The 18,542-nt window shown below is 34.3% G+C and overlaps 1 protein-coding gene across 2 annotated transcripts in view; it reads right to left on the bottom strand.

Moving 5' to 3' along the window:
- FBXL17 (F-box and leucine rich repeat protein 17) overlaps positions 1-18,542 on the bottom strand; it is a 287,592-nt gene that overhangs the window by 93,185 nt on the left and 175,865 nt on the right. For both annotated transcript variants that reach the window (XM_087742036.1, XM_087742037.1), the window contains one exon: positions 1,175-1,251. In XM_087742036.1, the coding sequence (XP_087598162.1) occupies positions 1,175-1,251 (77 nt within the window). The remainder of the gene's footprint in view (positions 1-1,174; positions 1,252-18,542) is intronic.

Here is an 18,542-nt window from a genome sequence, read left to right as displayed (position 1 = left end):
CCTTAATTTTCACTTTGTGTTCTACAGACAATTCCCCTCCCTGAATTTCCAACAGACAGTTCCTATTTCACAAATTCATCCTGGCCAAGTGGTATCAAGCCAAGAAAATCCATGTTTTCAACTTTGGCAAGAACTGTTCTGCACATGGAATTATAAACAACTGCAGAGCAGAGCAAACAGTGGTATAGGCCCATGCTCCCTCTCCTCTGCCATGTCCCAGGGCTCCCCCAAGTGCTACAGCTGTATCGTGAGCTCATGTTCAAATATGGAGGTGAGCTGAACTCTGCAGACCAATATACCCTTGAATGCACCCATGCAAACCACAGTGAAGTGCAAAATCTGAAGGGGAAAATAAACAAATGAGTTTGTGACCACTGGAAAGGTAATTTATCACTTTGGCATAGTAATTCTTTATAAAAGCTATGGAATAAAAAGTTAAAATAAGAGTGAATGGTAAATAAAATAATCAGAAAATCTGAGATGCACATCTCAAAGATACAGTTTGTAAATCCTACTGAAATTTAGGCATGTACATGGGAAATAGATGTTTAAGTATTTGGCTTTATTGCAGAAATAAGTGTCTTATTTGAGGTTAGTATCTTATTTGAAAAAAGCAAAACAAGATAAAACAAAGCAGCCTCTGCAAACACACTCAAGTGCTAAGTTTTCCTATTCCAAGCACAAATTCTGTCTCTCTATGTGGCCTATCAGACAGAAAGCCTAATTCCTAAGGTGCTCCTCTCTATTTTATCATAGCAGCATTTTTAAGGGATCATCAAGTTCATTCAAATTTTATGGCCTACAATAGGCAATCAATCCACACTCATAGTTGCTTAGTTATGCTTTTACAGCATCTAGAAATGCACATATATTTTTGAATTTTCTCTCAAATGCTCTCCTGGTCACCAGGACAATTCAAAGGGCACTCTACCCAGTCTGCCCAGTAACTGTCAATTCTATAAGGAACACAGCATATATGTACACTGACTTTCATACTTCTAACCAGAGGTATTTTTAAGCATGTCAAACAGTTTTTGTACTTTTCCTATTTTTATGGATAAAGGTTTTGAAAATTTTTATCTATAGCATTTCCAACTCTTATAAATAAGAGTTGCTGTGCAAAGCTAGTAGAGCTCAATCTTCACAAAAACAAAGATACAGGTATATTACATACCATAGTCAGTGATCTTACAGGATACTAAATACAGCTCTTTCAGGTTCCGGCCTTCTTTGGCAATCACCTCCACACATCTGGAAGACACATACAGTAAAATCACAGTTAATAGACAATAGATCATTTTTAAACAGCAAGATCACAATCCACAAGTGTAATGTACTGTATCTCAATTTCTTCATTTTGTGAATTGTTTGATACAATTCACTGAAAATGCATATGGCTACATGTATACACTGGAGAAAAATATTATTTTACATTAAATGCTTTTATATCAATATTCCCGTAAGTCTTTGAATATGTGAGTTGCTTGAAACATATACAGACAAGTCCTTTGGAAAATAATACAAATGTAAACTTCCATTTCTTTATTCCTGTATAACTTTGGGAAGTATCTACTGCAAGATTAAAGCTTTGAGAGTTTTCTTCTAGGGAAGAACGATAAATGCACTGTAATGAGGACAAAAGATAAGAAAATGCAATTTTAAAGTCATGTTTGTATTTCTTCAGTGATTATTGCAGGACTCAACATTCATCAGGTCATGAAATCCTACATGCCATTGGTGTTCCAATATGTTGCTAGAGAAGCTTGTATAAATGAGAAGACAGCTCATCTGTTTGCCTTGTCACAACTATGATGAATTTGCAGTGAAACACGTAAGTTTTTTTCTGTTAATTTCCTTGTTTGGTTTCTTGTAAGCAAGAATATTAATATGAAAACTAAAATTGTCTTGTAAAATAGGAGCTTATTATATACTTGCGACCAAGTCTATATTAGTTATGTTTACAACTGCATTGTTTACAGTGTATCACTCAAAAATATAGTTAATAAAATATATTTTCCATCTCATTAATATAAAATGCACCACTGTTCATTATATCGGCTAACATGAGTATTGTGCTATTCTCTACGTAGAAACATTTTTAAAAGTGTATTTTATAGGATAAATCATAAGAATTTATTCTGATCTAATATATTCTTCTTTAATTTTCAGATCAATTACCCAATCATCTACTCTGCCTCCTTAAATCAACCCTCCTCCAGTACACAAAATCAAATTACTTGCCAATTTTGAAAAAAATAGGTATTACTGAATTTGTCATAACTTTTGGAAAATACACCTACATCCTCAGGGACCTTTTTCCTCCACTTACCACCAACAACAGATTATCTCCCAATCTGATTTATCTGTTCATGCTGCCAGTTTTTGATTCTAAAAGCAACCACCTAATTCTTACAGCGTACAGTAACACAATATCTGAATGATAGCCCTTCATATCTATTTGTCCCCTCTCTGCTACCTTCCTCTAAAATCTAGAATGAAAATTCAGTACTACAAATAAAACAGCATGCCTCCGACAAAGTACCATAATCATAGTTCCTTTACCGCTATTACACATTTTCAACCCTTGAAAACTGTGAGAGACTAATATTTAGAAAATTTTTTCAATGCTTGCCATTGGGAAAAGGTTGCCTTACTTTATGAATATACAAAGAAAGGAGAGAAATATTTAACATGGTAACCCCTGACATGGAAGAAAAACAGGGTGAACCTCCAGATTCAATGCTCGTTTAAACCCGCAACTTCTCTGCTAAGAAAATCAGCAAGCATGACAGTTTAATATAAACTAACCTCAGAATTATATATTTTCATCAGGTTATTTTCCTAAAAAACAGCTAAGATTTAGAGCATTAAGCACACTCTACATACATCAAAAATGTCTTCTGTTCCTGTAAGACATGACTTTGAACAAGACAGTCATCTTTGTTAACTGGTTTATCAAGATCAACTAGGCCATAAGAAAGATTTTTTATTATTTATTCCAGAAAAATACTTCCTAATAATGGGATTTTATTGCTAATAGTAGTAATATGAATAAATAGAAAACCATTATCCTGTATTTTATTAGACAGTATGTTCATTAGACATTTCAGCAAATAAGATATAATGGAAAAGTGCATGGACATTGCAGTTAAAAGAAGCTATTATTGATTCTTATCGCATATACCATTTAGCAAAGTATTGAGATTATGAAACACTTCTTACCTTGGATAAAAATTCTGAACTTAGAAAAATATTTTGAAAAATTTATCTAATGACTCTACAAGTTTTCAAATTATTTTTGATAATTTTTACTTATTGAGAGACAATTAATTGATCAAAAATACAATATAGCAATCAGTGTCTAACACCACCACAAGACAGTCAAGATGACATAAAAGACTACCTAATTGTCCCTACAACTTCAGTTGCACAAATTTTCAATCAATCAGTGTCAAATTTGTATTATCTGCACATAGATGTATCTGTATGTGCATCCTTCAGCACCCTTATACAGTTAAATGGCTGTTGGCCGTTTGCTGGCTTCAAACAAAATCGGTTCAGCTGTGAAGAAAGGAAGTTGTAGTTTCTGTCTCCCCTCCCATAAGGCTGCCAGTATATATTTACAAGCTTGTCTTAACAAATAAAGAGAGCTAGAAATTGAGTGTTTGAGAAAAAATTTTAGATGCAGTCAGTCACTTGATTCCAGGAGCAAAGGACTGAAGTATTTGCCTGTGTGGCCTTTATGATTATATATCCTTTAATCCTTCCACATAGTGCCAGCTCTAAGGGTTAAAGTTTTTTCAAGTGGCTTGTGTGACTCCAATCCTGATCTTAGTGACATCTTGGAATCTAAATGAAATACTGTTCACTTTCTCCTAATGGGAAAAGAAAACCTTCACAGTCTTTAGCTATTTCCATTAAACAGAAAAAAAAAGGCAAAAAATGTAGCTTTGACTGCCTTATTTCTTTTTGGTTTTTGAAAATATTAAAAGCACCTAACATCTAAAAGAATGAGGTAATGACACATCTAGTTTGAGAAGAAAAAAATCTAAATGTAGCTGAAATATTGAATTTATAATTTTTTTGTCTGCCTTCTATAGCTTGCATAAGCCAATCTAATGTCAGTTTTAATTTCTATTGTCCTTTCTATAGATCATCCTCATGTAAATCAACTTGCAGAGACAGAAGAAGCATTTTATATGGCCTCATTAGCGTCTGCTCTGTAGAGGGTCACGCAATACATAATTGTTAGCAACAACTGATTTCTCTATAACATAAGAAAAAATAAGAGTAATTGTGTATTTATTACTTTTACCTTTTAATTTTTGTTAAATACGACAGCAAGGAAAAAGGTTAAAAGAACAAAGTGAAATTAACCTTTGCTAGAAAGCAAGAATCAAGTCATGTTAATTCTGTTGTAATAATCCATCCAAATTATATCAGATTATTGCCGTATCTATCTTTGGAAGTCTTTATATTTACAATGTTGCTGAATTAGACAACAAAGAAGCCTAACCTTAAAAAAATAAGCATAATACTGGTAAATAAAAGAAGCGAAGTTATTATCTAAAGCAGTAGCAAATGACAGATGTGAGAAAACCAGATAATTGAGCCCAAAAAAACCTTGGAGACTAACCCCTACCTGTGAGGGAGCTAACGTGATAACTCTTGGACATGGTAACAACAGCTGTGTGCCAAGGCAGAGAGATCTTTTTAAATCTCCTAACCTAAGGCTACTGAACAGGCTTTTATCAGCTCATCCTACAAATTTTAATAATGAAAACACATGCAACATCCAAATGAAGTAGTGAAAGTTACAGGGACACAGATATTTCTTTTACATTTTTCCTCCAAATATATTAAAATATAAACATTCTTCCAGGAAGCAAAGTAATTTTCACACTCAAAATAACTTACTAGCAAAAACGAGACAAGGGTTCATTAGCCAAGGAATAAAGAAATAAGACTATAATTAGAGCTTTGATAATATACAAGTCTGTATCAGAGGTGGTCAAAGCTAAAATCTCTTCACTTCTTACTTTGTAAATGAGTATTACTTAGAACCATGTAAGGCATGAAAATATCAAAACAGAGAACATGAAATACTTATTTTAGGAAGAAGCTGCTTATTCATTAAACCTGAAAATATTATCTAACACATTTTTATGCCAAGCTTTCCCTAGATCTACTCAATATTTTATGAATGCTGTTCTCTGACAGACTGATATGCAATTCAGTTTTATTGCATTTGATTCTAAAAGTAAGAATAATATCACACACTATGAAATTCACAGTGCAATCAGGAACAAGAAGATGAAGAGCAGAAATTAATTTCACATAAACAAGCCAATCAAACAATATTTCAGAAACCAAGAATATAACTACAAACTTACCTATCTACTGTTAATACAAAATAGTTAAAAGACCACAGATGTTTGCAAGACAACTAGAGCTTGCTCAGCACCGTGATGTTGAACACATCAACATTCCAACATCCCAAAGTTCATTATGTTCAGAGACTAACAAACCTAAGATTGCCTCTTACTGTTATAATTTCTAAAAATGGCTTCCTATTTGAAAAGCTAAACAAACCTCAAGAAGAAAAGGATATAACTGTAATGCTGCTAAAATTCCAGCAATTAATATCAGGAAAAAACTCGTAATCTGGGTTACAGAATATATGGAAATTTTTCTGCTAACATGTACTTGCATATACTGCTCTTCCCACCTGGTCTGAATACATGACCAGAAAAATTACTTAAATGTACAAAGATTTACTGGTGCAAAGCTTCTCTGCAAACAAGTCTCTTCTTCAAAAGTAACAAAACTGCATGACTGAGACATAGATATGTCTACTGATAACTTCAAATTTAGGCCCATCATCTTGACGGCTCCCACATATAAATCTGTGCAATGAATTCACAAAGCCAAGGTTTCTCACTTTCCATGATGCAATGCAAAATCTAAGAGCTTAAAAATAATAATAAAAAAAGACAAATTAGAAAATAAGTCATTCAAAACCCTGTAATTTTCTTCTCTTAGCCAACTGATCCCTATGTTCTTCGACTTAAATGAAAGCCTAAGGTTAATGAATTAAACTGTGCAAGCTTCTACCTGTAAGAAAAGATACAAAAGATTCCTTGAGTTATAGAAAATAATTGTCTTTTCTATATACATACACAGCTTTTACGGTTTTGGTCTAATTCTAAAAACATTGGAAAATCATATTTGTGACACCGAAAGGAACTAATGAGAAAATATGACTACAGTATTTGTGGCATAAGTGGTCCTGGGAGACCTTGTTACAGTCTGAGATGCTCTTCAGCCCTGAGTGAAGCTAATTGGAGTTGCCATATACTGGTAAAGACATCACAATTTAAAGGACTAAGTTTCACTCACCACAAAGGTGTGAAAAACCCAAAACATTAACACACTTCCTTAGTAAGATTCAAAATGAACATCAGACTGTTTACATGGCTTCTTTGCATTTGGATGGCATACATTTGTCTCTAAGCAGTAAAGTGAACAACTTACTATCTTTCAAAACCTAACCAAGACCACTACTGGGAACCAAAAGAGAGCTTGGAAAGAACAAGAATGCTAAAATATACAATGGAAAACCAGAAACCATTTACAAAGAAATACATGGGGCTCCTCAAAAACTAGTGTTTCAAAGGTTAAATTCAGGCAGAGAATAGTAGCTGCATATAAAATAATACTCACAGTCATTGGTTTTGATGACTTAAACATTCCTATGGAAGGCAATAAAGCAATATAATAACCAAGTCTCTCCCATAACAAAACAAAATCTCTTACCACAGAACCACATAGAGAGTCTTAAGAAATTGATGTAATCTGAGACCTTCTGCATTCAGAAGGAATAATCTGAAGGCTAAAATAGTGAAAGGACTAACTTTTTACTGAGAGATCTATAAACCATTGTAAAACCTCGTAACAACGAATGATGGGCTTCACACGCTTATGGATACATATTCTTGGTTCAGGATTCTCTTTTATTGATCGTTTTATTTACATTATGATGAACATATCTCTTTCAATATATTTGTCTTCTAATACTTTATACTAATAAGAGGTATGATTTTTATTTAACATTCAGTTATCCTGGTACACAGAGTTCACTGTCATTTTAACATTCCGATCACATTCAACATATGTATTTTAAAATTGTTTAATTTGAACACTAAGAACTGCATCTATAGGAAACAATATAAATCACAAAGCCAGAAAAACAGGGTAAGACTTTCCATCAAAAACACAAACCGAATTTGAAAAGCACTTTTTGTCTGGAGCCAATATGCAAAGTGCCACTAGTTATAGAAGTTAACAGCAATTATCTTAGGGCAGTCATTAAGTTCTGATTAGCAGGGAGGTATTCTTTAGAAAACCAATGTAATTTAAAATTAGGTTTACCAAACAGTTTTGCCACTTACAGCACAGGAAAATAAATGAGCTTCTTTTCCCACCAGAACTCACAAACTACAGAGGTAACGGCAGACAAGTCCCACAAGTGTCTGCCTGTGCTCTGAGCTAGTCAGATGCAAGCAAGCTCCAATCAGAGAGCTACACAGATAAATTAATCAGCACTGTGCTTAAGCTATTATGCCCTGTCTTTCAGCAATAAATATCTATTTTCAAATATTTATTAGTAGTCTTATCTAAAATTAAATGCCTTTATAATTCCTGTTACCCTGACTGCATGTAAATCCAGCAAGCAATTAAGCCAAGAAAGGAGAGATTTAGCAAATTGCTTAATTCCACTATCGGACATTTACATGTAGTAGTATTCCAGGTGGTCTTTGCTTCCTTTCTGACTTGGAGGAACAAGATACCATAATGGCTTTAAGAGAAATAAACAACTGCAAAAAATAGTTTAAAACCCTAAAAATAAAAGACAAAACCCTAACCTCTACCAGCTGTTCTTTTATGTATGCCTTTACAGGCTATCCTTTCTTGAAATGACAGTGCAGATCGTGGTCAATGGGTGATATGGACTGAGAATGGACTTCATCAAGGGTCTCTCCCACTAACTTTAAGAAAACAGCAAAACATCTGCCTCAGTTTCTCCTTTCCAAAATGGAAACACATTCTATTAATCTATTTTTTTTTATTGTGTTGTAAACAGAGGTGTTTAAATACTGGTAAAGGCTCAGTTCTGTGAAAACATAAAATCCCTATAAAAGTTTGATAAATATTCTCAATCCTATTCTTGGGAGCAGTAGTATTGCTAAGAGTTATCATGATCTAAATTTATATGAGATGAACAAAGTTTACTGAGAAAGGTAATCTCTTTCATTAGACAGTAAAAAAAGTAGTCTTTTACAGGACATAAGGAAGCTTTCTGCAAAACAGTCCTATCATCAGATATGATCTTTCTCCTCTGCTGCTGAAGGACATTCAAGTTCGTAGAGAATTTCTGCTTATATAAAATGATGATAGAGCAGAAGAAGAGCCAAGATAATCAAAGAGGAAAAAAATAAAATCCAGTAGTCATCATAATTCATATATCTTTGAAATTGATTTGAGGTCCAATTCTCCTTATACTTTAAGAATTAGAGCAAGTTGGTAGATCTGTTACATTAATTTAATGCTGCTGATGTTAGTAAAATTGATGAAAGAAAATATCAAGCTCAATGCATTTTTGGACAAATGCTATAAAGAAGAGAGATTAAAGAATGTGAGCAATAACTGAATTCTACAGTTCTCAGGCAAGGCCAGTACACTAAGGTCTCACCCAAAGCGTAGCATCACAGCAAAGCTTGTATGTGAAATCTGATGTGTTACATACATCATAGGTTACCAGAAAATTTTTAATGTACAAATGTCAGCTGAGAAAAAACCTCCTTGCCAGCTAAAATCTTGATTTGCCATGAAGTACTATATAAATCTTGATAAGAATGTCAAGGTTATTAGAAACTTCATTTTAACCTACAGTGAATGCACTGAGATAGCAATGACTTTTAAAAAAAAAAAGCTTAAATGCAAATTTCAGAACCTCTTCATGAAATGACTATGAGTTCCTTTCCGTAAGGCTGGCTGGCTAGCATTTCTACTGCTGGTACACTGCTTGGAGAAAGCAACAAAAAAAAGCTTAATGGTACTGTCTGTGCTTTGTATGAAGTAAAATTGCCTCCTTTTAACTCAGACAAGATACTAACAAAGATATTTATTAGAAACTGAAAGAGCTGTATTTCTTTCTATGTGTCATCTTAGCAGATTGCCAATTATATTCTGTAAATACAGATTTTAATACAACCTAATAATGCATGAACTTCACCTAATATTATTCAATTTTTAACAGTACTTAACAGAATAACTTTTCATGTAATCTTACTGGAAAATAATGTGGCTGGACAGAATACTAGGATATACTGTGCCCTTTTAAACTGTACTGAGAAAATATGGCAGTTTTCAGTAGATGGAAAATTCATAACTGAGCAACTACAAACACAATGAAATGAAGGACACGTTTGTGTTCCTGATTTAAAGTATCACCAAAAAATCTATAAGAAAATTAGTCTAAATTGCTGCTGTAGCTAAAAATAGCAAAGTTTCAACATATAGGTTAATTCATAGTTAAAATCTGTAAACTAAAACTAAACCTTAAGAGATATTATACCTAAATCAAGGACTTACATTTTTACATGGCATGTATGTCACTTGCAAAAATTAGCTTTATTAACCGAGCCTGAAGGCGGATCCCTGTGACCACTTCGAATCTCACAGAAAATGCACAGTTTCCTAGACAGTTATGCAGCAACAGAAACAATTTTTAGCACCCTGGACATATTTGTAGAATTCAGAAGTCCAAAAGCACAAGAAGATTATAAATTAACCGATGCTTTACACAGTAAGATATAAGTGAAGAAACTTTTTTCAGTCCCTCCTGTCTTAGGGTCCCCTGAGTCTTGTTGAAATGGTTCTGATTTTGTTAGGGCATTGAGCATTCTGGTAATTATTTATATTTGGTGTATCATAGCATTGTTTATATTTTTGTAAAAGAAACATGACTTAGTGTTATCTGCCTGTACTTGTATCTGCAGACAGTGTTGTCTCATTGGCTACCTCAAAATCTAGCTGGTTGTTAAAATGTAACAAATTGCCACTCAAAACAAGAGAAAAAAACTTAAGAACAAGTAGAAGGATTTTGACTGAAATTTTGAGATTGATAATTTTTTCTTCCTAATCTGTCAGAAGCATTTAACAAACCATCACATGCAAAAGTTCGTATAATCTTCTAGCTGAGTTTCTCTGTTCATTGATGTAAAGATCCTAAATCTTGACAGTTAGAGTTTAGATGTCTTTCCGGCAAGTGTCAGCTAACTTTGCACTGAAACAGAACAGGAATAGTCATCTAATTCCTTAATGGCAGCTCAGCTATGACAGTGATTATTATGTTCTGCTGCAAGACAATCGGAAACAGATTCAAATGATTTCTTAAACTGATCCAACTGGACCCACAAGGGTGCAACTGTCTAAACCATTAGAAATTATGTAGTCAATTAAAATCTACATATTCAAAAGCCAAGGAAATTTCCATGGGTTGTCTTTTTGCCTCTCTGGAGAACTCAGGCAAGAATTCTGCGATGTATTAATAAACCATTATACGTAACTATCATTCCATAGAATTTTTAATAAACCATTATTAATAAAATATAAAAAATCTATGAAATCACTTAACTGCAGATCTGTCTTTCCCTACTTTCCTGTAGTAATATATTTAAATTAGTGTTAGAGCAAGCTGCATTTATTTCATTCACAACTTTAAAGAGATACATTTTCATTCTAAATATATTGCATTAAAGTAATAAACGTTGCCGATGGTTGAAGCTTTCCAAGAAAAGGACAGTGTTACCACATTAGTCTTAGCTCTAAAACTTGGCAGTCACTTAAACCAGGTCAAACAGAGTTGGAATTGCCAGTCTGTCTGTGTAAGAAGTCATTTCTGTATAAAAGTAACACGGGCACATTTCTTCACTCACCAGGGAAGATGGGTGAAAAGCAAAGCAACTAGTGTGTGCGCTTGATAGAAACAGTGGGGGGCAGGAAAATGTTACATATTTTCCATATGTGCAACTTCGACAAATCACAGAAGGAATAGTACTAAGAAGACACAAGCTCACTTTGCACTTTTATTTCCAGACAGCTAAGCAACCCAGACAGCAGAAGCATGCTGATGGTCAGCTGGAACAAACGTGTCTACCATTCAACACAATGTTTCATGTTATTAAGAAATTAATTCAAAGCAGATACTGTTTGCCAAAGTCGTTCTGACATCTGTTGTGTTCATAATTTCTGTGGCTGCCACCGCATTTGCTGTACCTCATTAGAAAAACTGTAAGAAGAAATCTCTAAAATAACATAAGCACATTTTGTACTTCAGGAATAGATACTGTGTCAGAGGACACCTTGTTTTCAGTAGCATCCACTGTGTACTAAGATATTCACAGGTTATACTGGCAAAGATAATTGGAAAAGATTATGCTCTCACTCTCTTAGTTCTGACTAAATTACTAGTTTTCAAGGTTCACATGGAAGACTTAAGTAATTCCTGGATTATTGGCAGAACACAATAGGGAATTTGTTACTCATTGCTCAACATAGTCTAGTAACATATTACAAATTCAAATTCTCATCTGCATAAAAGCCTTCTTTATATTCTTACTAATCTGCCTGTACCTAAGATAGACACAGGTAAATTTGAGTTTCTATTTGTCTTTAGATCCCAAACTTTACAGGAGGCCTGAAAACTTGTTTTCTAAGTGCAGGATTGGAATTCCATTAGGAGGTGAATGGGCAGCCAAGGCAATTCACAAAGCATAGGCAATGTGTTCACATTGGATTGAAAAATGAGTTTCTGCCTGTTGCTCCAATTTCGTATTTTGTCTGGTACTTGTTACTTTCAGCATCAAGTACATAGGATGAGTCTGGTTTAGACAGAATGATCTTTCCCATGGAAGAAAAATCACATTTCTCCATAAATCATAAATGCAAAATTCTTTGCCATGGCAAGTAGTTTTGAATCTGTAATTCCAGGTACAGATTCTCTGTGATGTGGCCAGAAACAGTATTAGGCCTTCAGACTGGCTTGATGACAGGTTTAATTATGTCCACAACTGGTTACATCAAAGTGTTGACAAGATCTTAAAATATTTCCTTTACTAATTAGCATCATATGTGCTTATGGAGATGCATTTTAGTTAATGTTGGTCTCAGACATACCAGAAAACATACAGGTAGTGATATGGCAGGCTAAAATCTGTTGCTTGGGGCCACGGATGGAATGAATTACCATTATTTAACTGCTCAAAGATAAGATGCCAGTTTCTTCTACAACAAATAAACAACTACCAAATTGTGCCACGAAAAGCAGAGCCAGACTCTTCATATTCACATTCTAGCCAGTTATTACACAACTGCATTTATGAAGTTTTCAGTAAGGCAACTCCATTAATAAGTGGAATCCTAATGCCTTTTTAGATTTCAGTGACTTTGGGTTTAATCCTAGGTTTATGAAAGAGTTCACTTATTTCCTTCTGGCATCAGGATGAATTCTTCATGTATGTGGCTAAACTTCTGTTCAGCATCTCTACTGGTTGTGTTGAGAAACTGATGACAGTAGCTCTGCTTGTTTCTCTTCTGGCAAAACCAAGGGGAGTATCAGTAAGCAGAGCTCATACGCCTTGAGATCTTTCTCCTCCATTGATTTCAACATGATCACCCTCTTCTGTTTGACTTCTTTGTGTGGCTCTGGCAGAATTAATCACCGTATCCTAGGCACCTCAAGATATTATTTTGTTCATCATCGTGATGAAATAAGGTCTGAGCATCTCCAAGATAACTCCATCCCCTCTAATCTACTGAATAAAATTTACCTACTCTGTGATGGAGTTTGGGACAGCAATGAGACGTAAACTAGATCAGTGTGAAATAATGTTTCTATGCTCAGTGGAGCAACCAGCTGAAGTAGCAGATCATGAGGAGTACAGGTGACATGTCACAGGAAAATCAACATGATATCCTTTCCTGAGACTACATCAATCTGTTATAGACGCAAACAGACTAACAGAATCTATAACTCAGGCTGTCACCAGTCATGCTTTTCAGTTCAGCAGGTTTCTACTCTAACATGTGGTCAAACAAGATGGTGACCATCATAGGTACAAAAACAGATAAAGCATTTGTATCTGTACCTTTAATTTGTAATTCATTTACCACTAAATTAATTTTATACCTGCACCTCGTAAAGAAGTTTTTGAAATATTTGTTTCTTACAAATATGTTGCTTACATATTTGAATCTTACAAAGTAAGATTTTCTGAACCTTTCAAAACTGCAAATAGTGCAGAATGTGACTGTTTCCTAATGAAATTTTCCAACAGACTTTTCTTGATTCCTAGTTATGGTTTGTATTTTCACTTAAAAATTTATAATTGATGAATCATGGCTGATAAAGATTCCCTCCCATTGTATGATACAGTTATAAGTAGAGGGACATGCTCACATTAAGAACACTGGCTCAGCAAGGTACAAGAAGGAAAAGATCTTTGAATCAGGTATTTGTATTTCACTTGAATGACCTCCAGATGACAGCTAACTGGTTTTGCTAAAGATTTAGATATTTCGGGTAACATTAAAAAGTCAGCTACTATCACTGCAGCACCAAGACCTCTAAACTGTATATTTAAATAGAGTACCGCACATTTAAGTAAGTAAATAATAAGGAGGCATCAGTTTAGATAGAAATGATAATGATCATGATGTAGTTTGTTGTCTTTGTGATCTTTAATGCTATGTTTTTCAGATAAAGATCTTTTGTCTGTACTGTAAATGTTTCAAGATTGAAATGTTGGGCCTTCAAAGATGTATTTAAAAATATTTTAATGCACTGGTATTTCTAATTAATAACATAGATGAAAACACACCAGATATACAGTATCTGCATATTTTTCTATACTTCTGTTAATGTAGGATTTTCCCATTTTTTTGTATAAGAATATGAAAACAGTGCTAATGATATTACAGTAGCATATTGTGTGCAGATATACTGGAGAAAGGAAGAGGTTTTACAGGACCTAATTCCACCCCTTACTATCACCCCCAAACAAAGCACTGCCACGTTATGTATGTAAATAAGACATATAATGTGAATATAAGCCACTCCATAAAACAATGCTAGTTTTCTCCTAAGGAGAAACCCCACAAGTGTGAACACAAACTTTTCCATGTCAGGGATGGATACGGTTGCAGCCACACTCTGATTACAGGACAAAGAGCTTCAACTAATATACAAGTCGACAAGAAATGCTTTTTGGAACACTATTCTTAGCATTCATCAGAAAGAATTAATTTCAAAAGTATGTACCTTTCAGTCACTCTGACTGAGACATTCTATAGGATTTTATAATTATTAGAGACACTGTGAATCTTCTGTCCACAGATTTGCCTGATTTCCAATCCAGATAATTAGCTAATACCAATTAGTCAACAGTTAGTGTTTAAAAAAAGATAGCCCCTCTTTTAAAATGAATTTTAATTAATCTTATTTTGAATATAAACAACAGGTATTAATGGATAATTTAGAAGAATAGTGTTTCAGTGAAATGGATGCAACATAAAAGGCATCCTAAAACAATCCATAAGCCTTTGTTAATGTAATATGCTGTTACAATAATAATCCACAATCTTTAGCATCATGATATAAGAAACTGAAATCGCACAAAGCATATGCAAGTGAAAGAGATATTTAAATGAAATCTAGGTACCTTTTAAATTGAATCTGGATTTGAAGACTTTTTTGTCCTTAATAACTTCATTAGCATAGGAATAAAGAAACAGCTATAATTCTTGCCCATCAGCTGGCATCAGCTATCAAAACTACCATCAACTCCCAATACATTATTCTGAACCATTTTCAGTCTCCATCAGTATGAGAAATTATGGAACCAAAGTCTGTCCCTCCGCAAAATACCACAGTGATTACAGTAACCTCAGATCTTGGTTTCTTGTGTGTCTCTCCTGTAAGCAGCTGGAGACAGAAAGAAATTTCCCTTTTCCCCTCAGCCCATTTCTTTTTACCAGTGGTAACCTGTTGACTTCTAAAATGTCTCTACTTTTCAGCCTTGCTCATCTTTGTGAGAAACGCTTGGACGCAACTGGATAACTTTGCCTTCACTGCCACCCTCTGGGCTCCTTACTTCAAAAATAAGACTATAAGCTGTGGCACAAGGATTTCAGGATGCCTTGACACATACCATCTTGCACATACTTATTAACAATAGTACTATCTACTTACATAGCACCTATCTCCTCTAAAAAGATCTCTGTCAAATGGCTTTATGGTTCTATTGGCTGGATTGCAGCACAAATTTAAAACTAAGAGCAGTCAGAATTATTTTAATCCCAGAAATTAAGATGACCCTACACTATCATATAATCTAAATTTTCACAGCTGACTTGTGACTGCAGATGAGGACATGTCCTATTGCTAAGAGGTTACCATTTACACTCCTATTTCTGTTAAAAGTATCAAAAACTCACTGATGAGCCAAAGTCCTCAGGGTCCATTTCTATGCTACCTAGTTATACAGTTCCACCAACATAGATTCCCATACTAAATACGTGCCTATGATACTGTTTGTCATACATCCCAGAAACTTAATTGGTCTGGTTTTTTTTTCACATAAAAACAAAGAGGCAATGGCAAAGGAGCCCACACAGACTTGGGCTGCAACAGCTTCTTTCTGTTGTCTTAAATAATCATTGCGTGCTGTCACTGTACACAGGTGGCTATAGCCTGAAATTATTAGGATGGGTTGGCAACTACTCTGAGGAGTCAAAATGGGAAACTAGTTATTCTCTTTTCACCTTCTTAACCACACAGTCTCCCTCCAGTGTCCACTTAAACATATGTTGACTTACACTCAAAATAATTTTCATTTGTATTTATCCAGACTAATTTTTCTTAACAGATGAGATGACAAGTTAACAGCTCAAGTCAAGTTCGAGGGTTACTAAAGGGGAAAGAAGTGATCTTTCTCAAACACAGTGGAAGAGAATTTTCAGGTTATGTTTGTACAGTGGGAGTATTTGATTTCCTATACAGTTTGCAAAAGCTCCTTAACTTGGTAGATCTATTAGAAAAAGAGTCATAAAAGAAGAATTTATGCCTACAATCGCTGAAAGGAAATGCTAGGAAGATAGGTAAAGTTCACTGTACCTGTTGTTACTGCAATAAACTTAAAAGAATTAAAGCTTTTCCCCCAAAATTTGCAAAGTATTGAAGTAATGGGGAAAAAAAAAGGTGCTCTGCAAACATCCAGGAACTTTTAAAATCTGTTTTTCCTCTTACCATAGCAAAATACAGGACAAAAAGAACAAAAAACCCCAATATACTCCCTGGGTTTATATATAACATGGTTCTAAAGTTTGTTTATGCCTCACATAAAAAGATTCAGCTATGATCTCAGTGATTTGTGTAAACCAGCAAAACCTCAGTCATTCAAATAATTCTTTGTAGGCCTCTCAACCAAACAAGATCAAGGAACAGAGAAGTGGACACTAATCTTTAAAAGCACTCAATTTAGGGTCAAAGGCATATAAAGGTTCTTGATAAGCTGATCTTAAGGATTCTCAAATATTTCAGCAGTGGTCTTTGAAGACAATCACAGTGATGTAATTAACAACTTATTATCATACTCTGTAATCCCCTACAAACTCACAATCAAGTACTAGCATCTGAAAGAAAAAAAAAAAATGGGATGAAAAGAAAGTGATTTGTTTTCCTCTTTCATAGAAAAGGGAAAGAGAGTAGGAGGAAAGACATAATCCATGAAAAGCTTCCAAAACTGCAGACTGAGGTAAATAACACATTGTAATACATTAATCAAGTGACAAGAAAATAAACAAAAAAGACTATATTAAGACATCAGGAAAAAACATATTTCCTAGTATAAAAATAAATGAGCTAGGTAAAAGTTTTATGTAGGAAAAGGAATTCTCTAGTTCAAAAAGCATTTAAAGAAAATCATGTTTAAAAGAACACCTTTGGAAACAGTAACATTAAAAATCAAAGATAAAACTAGACTGTTTTAACTTATGTGTTGGATCTACCAGTTAACAACCCAGATACTTACACTGTATCTTGTATCTGCTGAAAAAACGCAATGGCATAAAAGCATTGTCAATGCAGATTTTTCCCTGCAATTACTCAGTCTATCCATATACTTCCCAAACATACTGTGAAGCCTAATTAATGGTTTCAGGGTTCTTTTTAAGACCTTATACAGGGCAAAAAATAGCTGCTCACAGTTCTGTTCAAGCTCCTTATATTAAGCATAAATACAAATTAAAAAAACATATAACAACATAAAGCACCCCCAAAAATACTATACATAGTTCCAAGAAGAAAAAAAGAAATCTTATATCTTTAGGGAATAATTAAAAATGGATTTACAGATCTCACAAAGAAATTGTTACAAGTTAGATACCTTGAAAATTAAAAACAACAAAGACTTTTTTTATGGTGAATGTTCAAAATAGTTGTTTTCATTTTCTGTGCAATTACAGAAATCAAGGAAAAAAACAATACAAGTAATTAACATAACCATCACTAACGAGTAAATACAACCAGTTATAATAAGATATGCTATGTAATAAGTATTACAGAGCCCTTAATACATTAAGAGTCCACGTTTTTGGACAGAAGTGTGAGCTGAGTATTAACTTCAACATCTATGTTCGTACACATGACTACAGTTGCAAACAGATACATAGCTTCCCAAGCAATCCTATGAATAAAAGCCAGATAAATATGTATGACAATACATGTAAATTAAATACTGAATTTTGTTTCTGAAAATGTAAGTTGCTACGTAGTCACATGGAATAATTTGTCAAATGTGTCAAGGAGCCAAAAAAAAGAACACATGTACATGTGAGATGCAAAACTGAATTTATCTGAAGAATTTTACATGAATTTGCCTTCTTTTGGCATTTATCTACAAGTGAGGGGCAGGCAGACAGGAATGGACACTTCATATTCAAGTTTGAAACCTAGAAAATTGCATAAAACTGATGCATAACAGCATCCAGAGTGGGTTTTTATTGTTGTTCAGTTCAAAAGTGAGTAAGATTTCCTCCCAGTCCTCCAGAAAGGTGTCTCAACACTTCCTCAAGTGTTTCATGCTGACGCTGATGTTTCAGAAAACTGTGGCAGCAATCAGTAGTCGTGAAAGTAGCTGAAATTCTGAATCTTAAAACATCTTGCAGGAATGCATGAGACAGGGGAAAATCAGTCCAGCTTTCCAGAATAAGTGGGAAGTTCAATATAAATGATAGATGCTGCTATCTGTTGCAGATCAAAGGGCTTCAAGCCATGAATTAGAGGTTGCCTGCTTCATATAGACAACCCTCATGTGGGAGCACAAGCACCCTTTATAATTCTCAGGAAAAGTCACTAAAAATTAAGATTCCAAAGGAACCTCTGCACATTGTGTATCATACATTTAGACATGTGTCATTGC

This window comes from Nipponia nippon, unplaced genomic scaffold (assembly GCF_047370975.1).
Source record: "Nipponia nippon isolate SJK-2023a ecotype South Korea unplaced genomic scaffold, ASM4737097v1 scaffold_8, whole genome shotgun sequence".
In the NCBI taxonomy this organism is placed as follows: domain Eukaryota; kingdom Metazoa; phylum Chordata; class Aves; order Pelecaniformes; family Threskiornithidae; genus Nipponia; species Nipponia nippon.
This window is presented reverse-complemented; position numbering and strand designations above follow the sequence as displayed.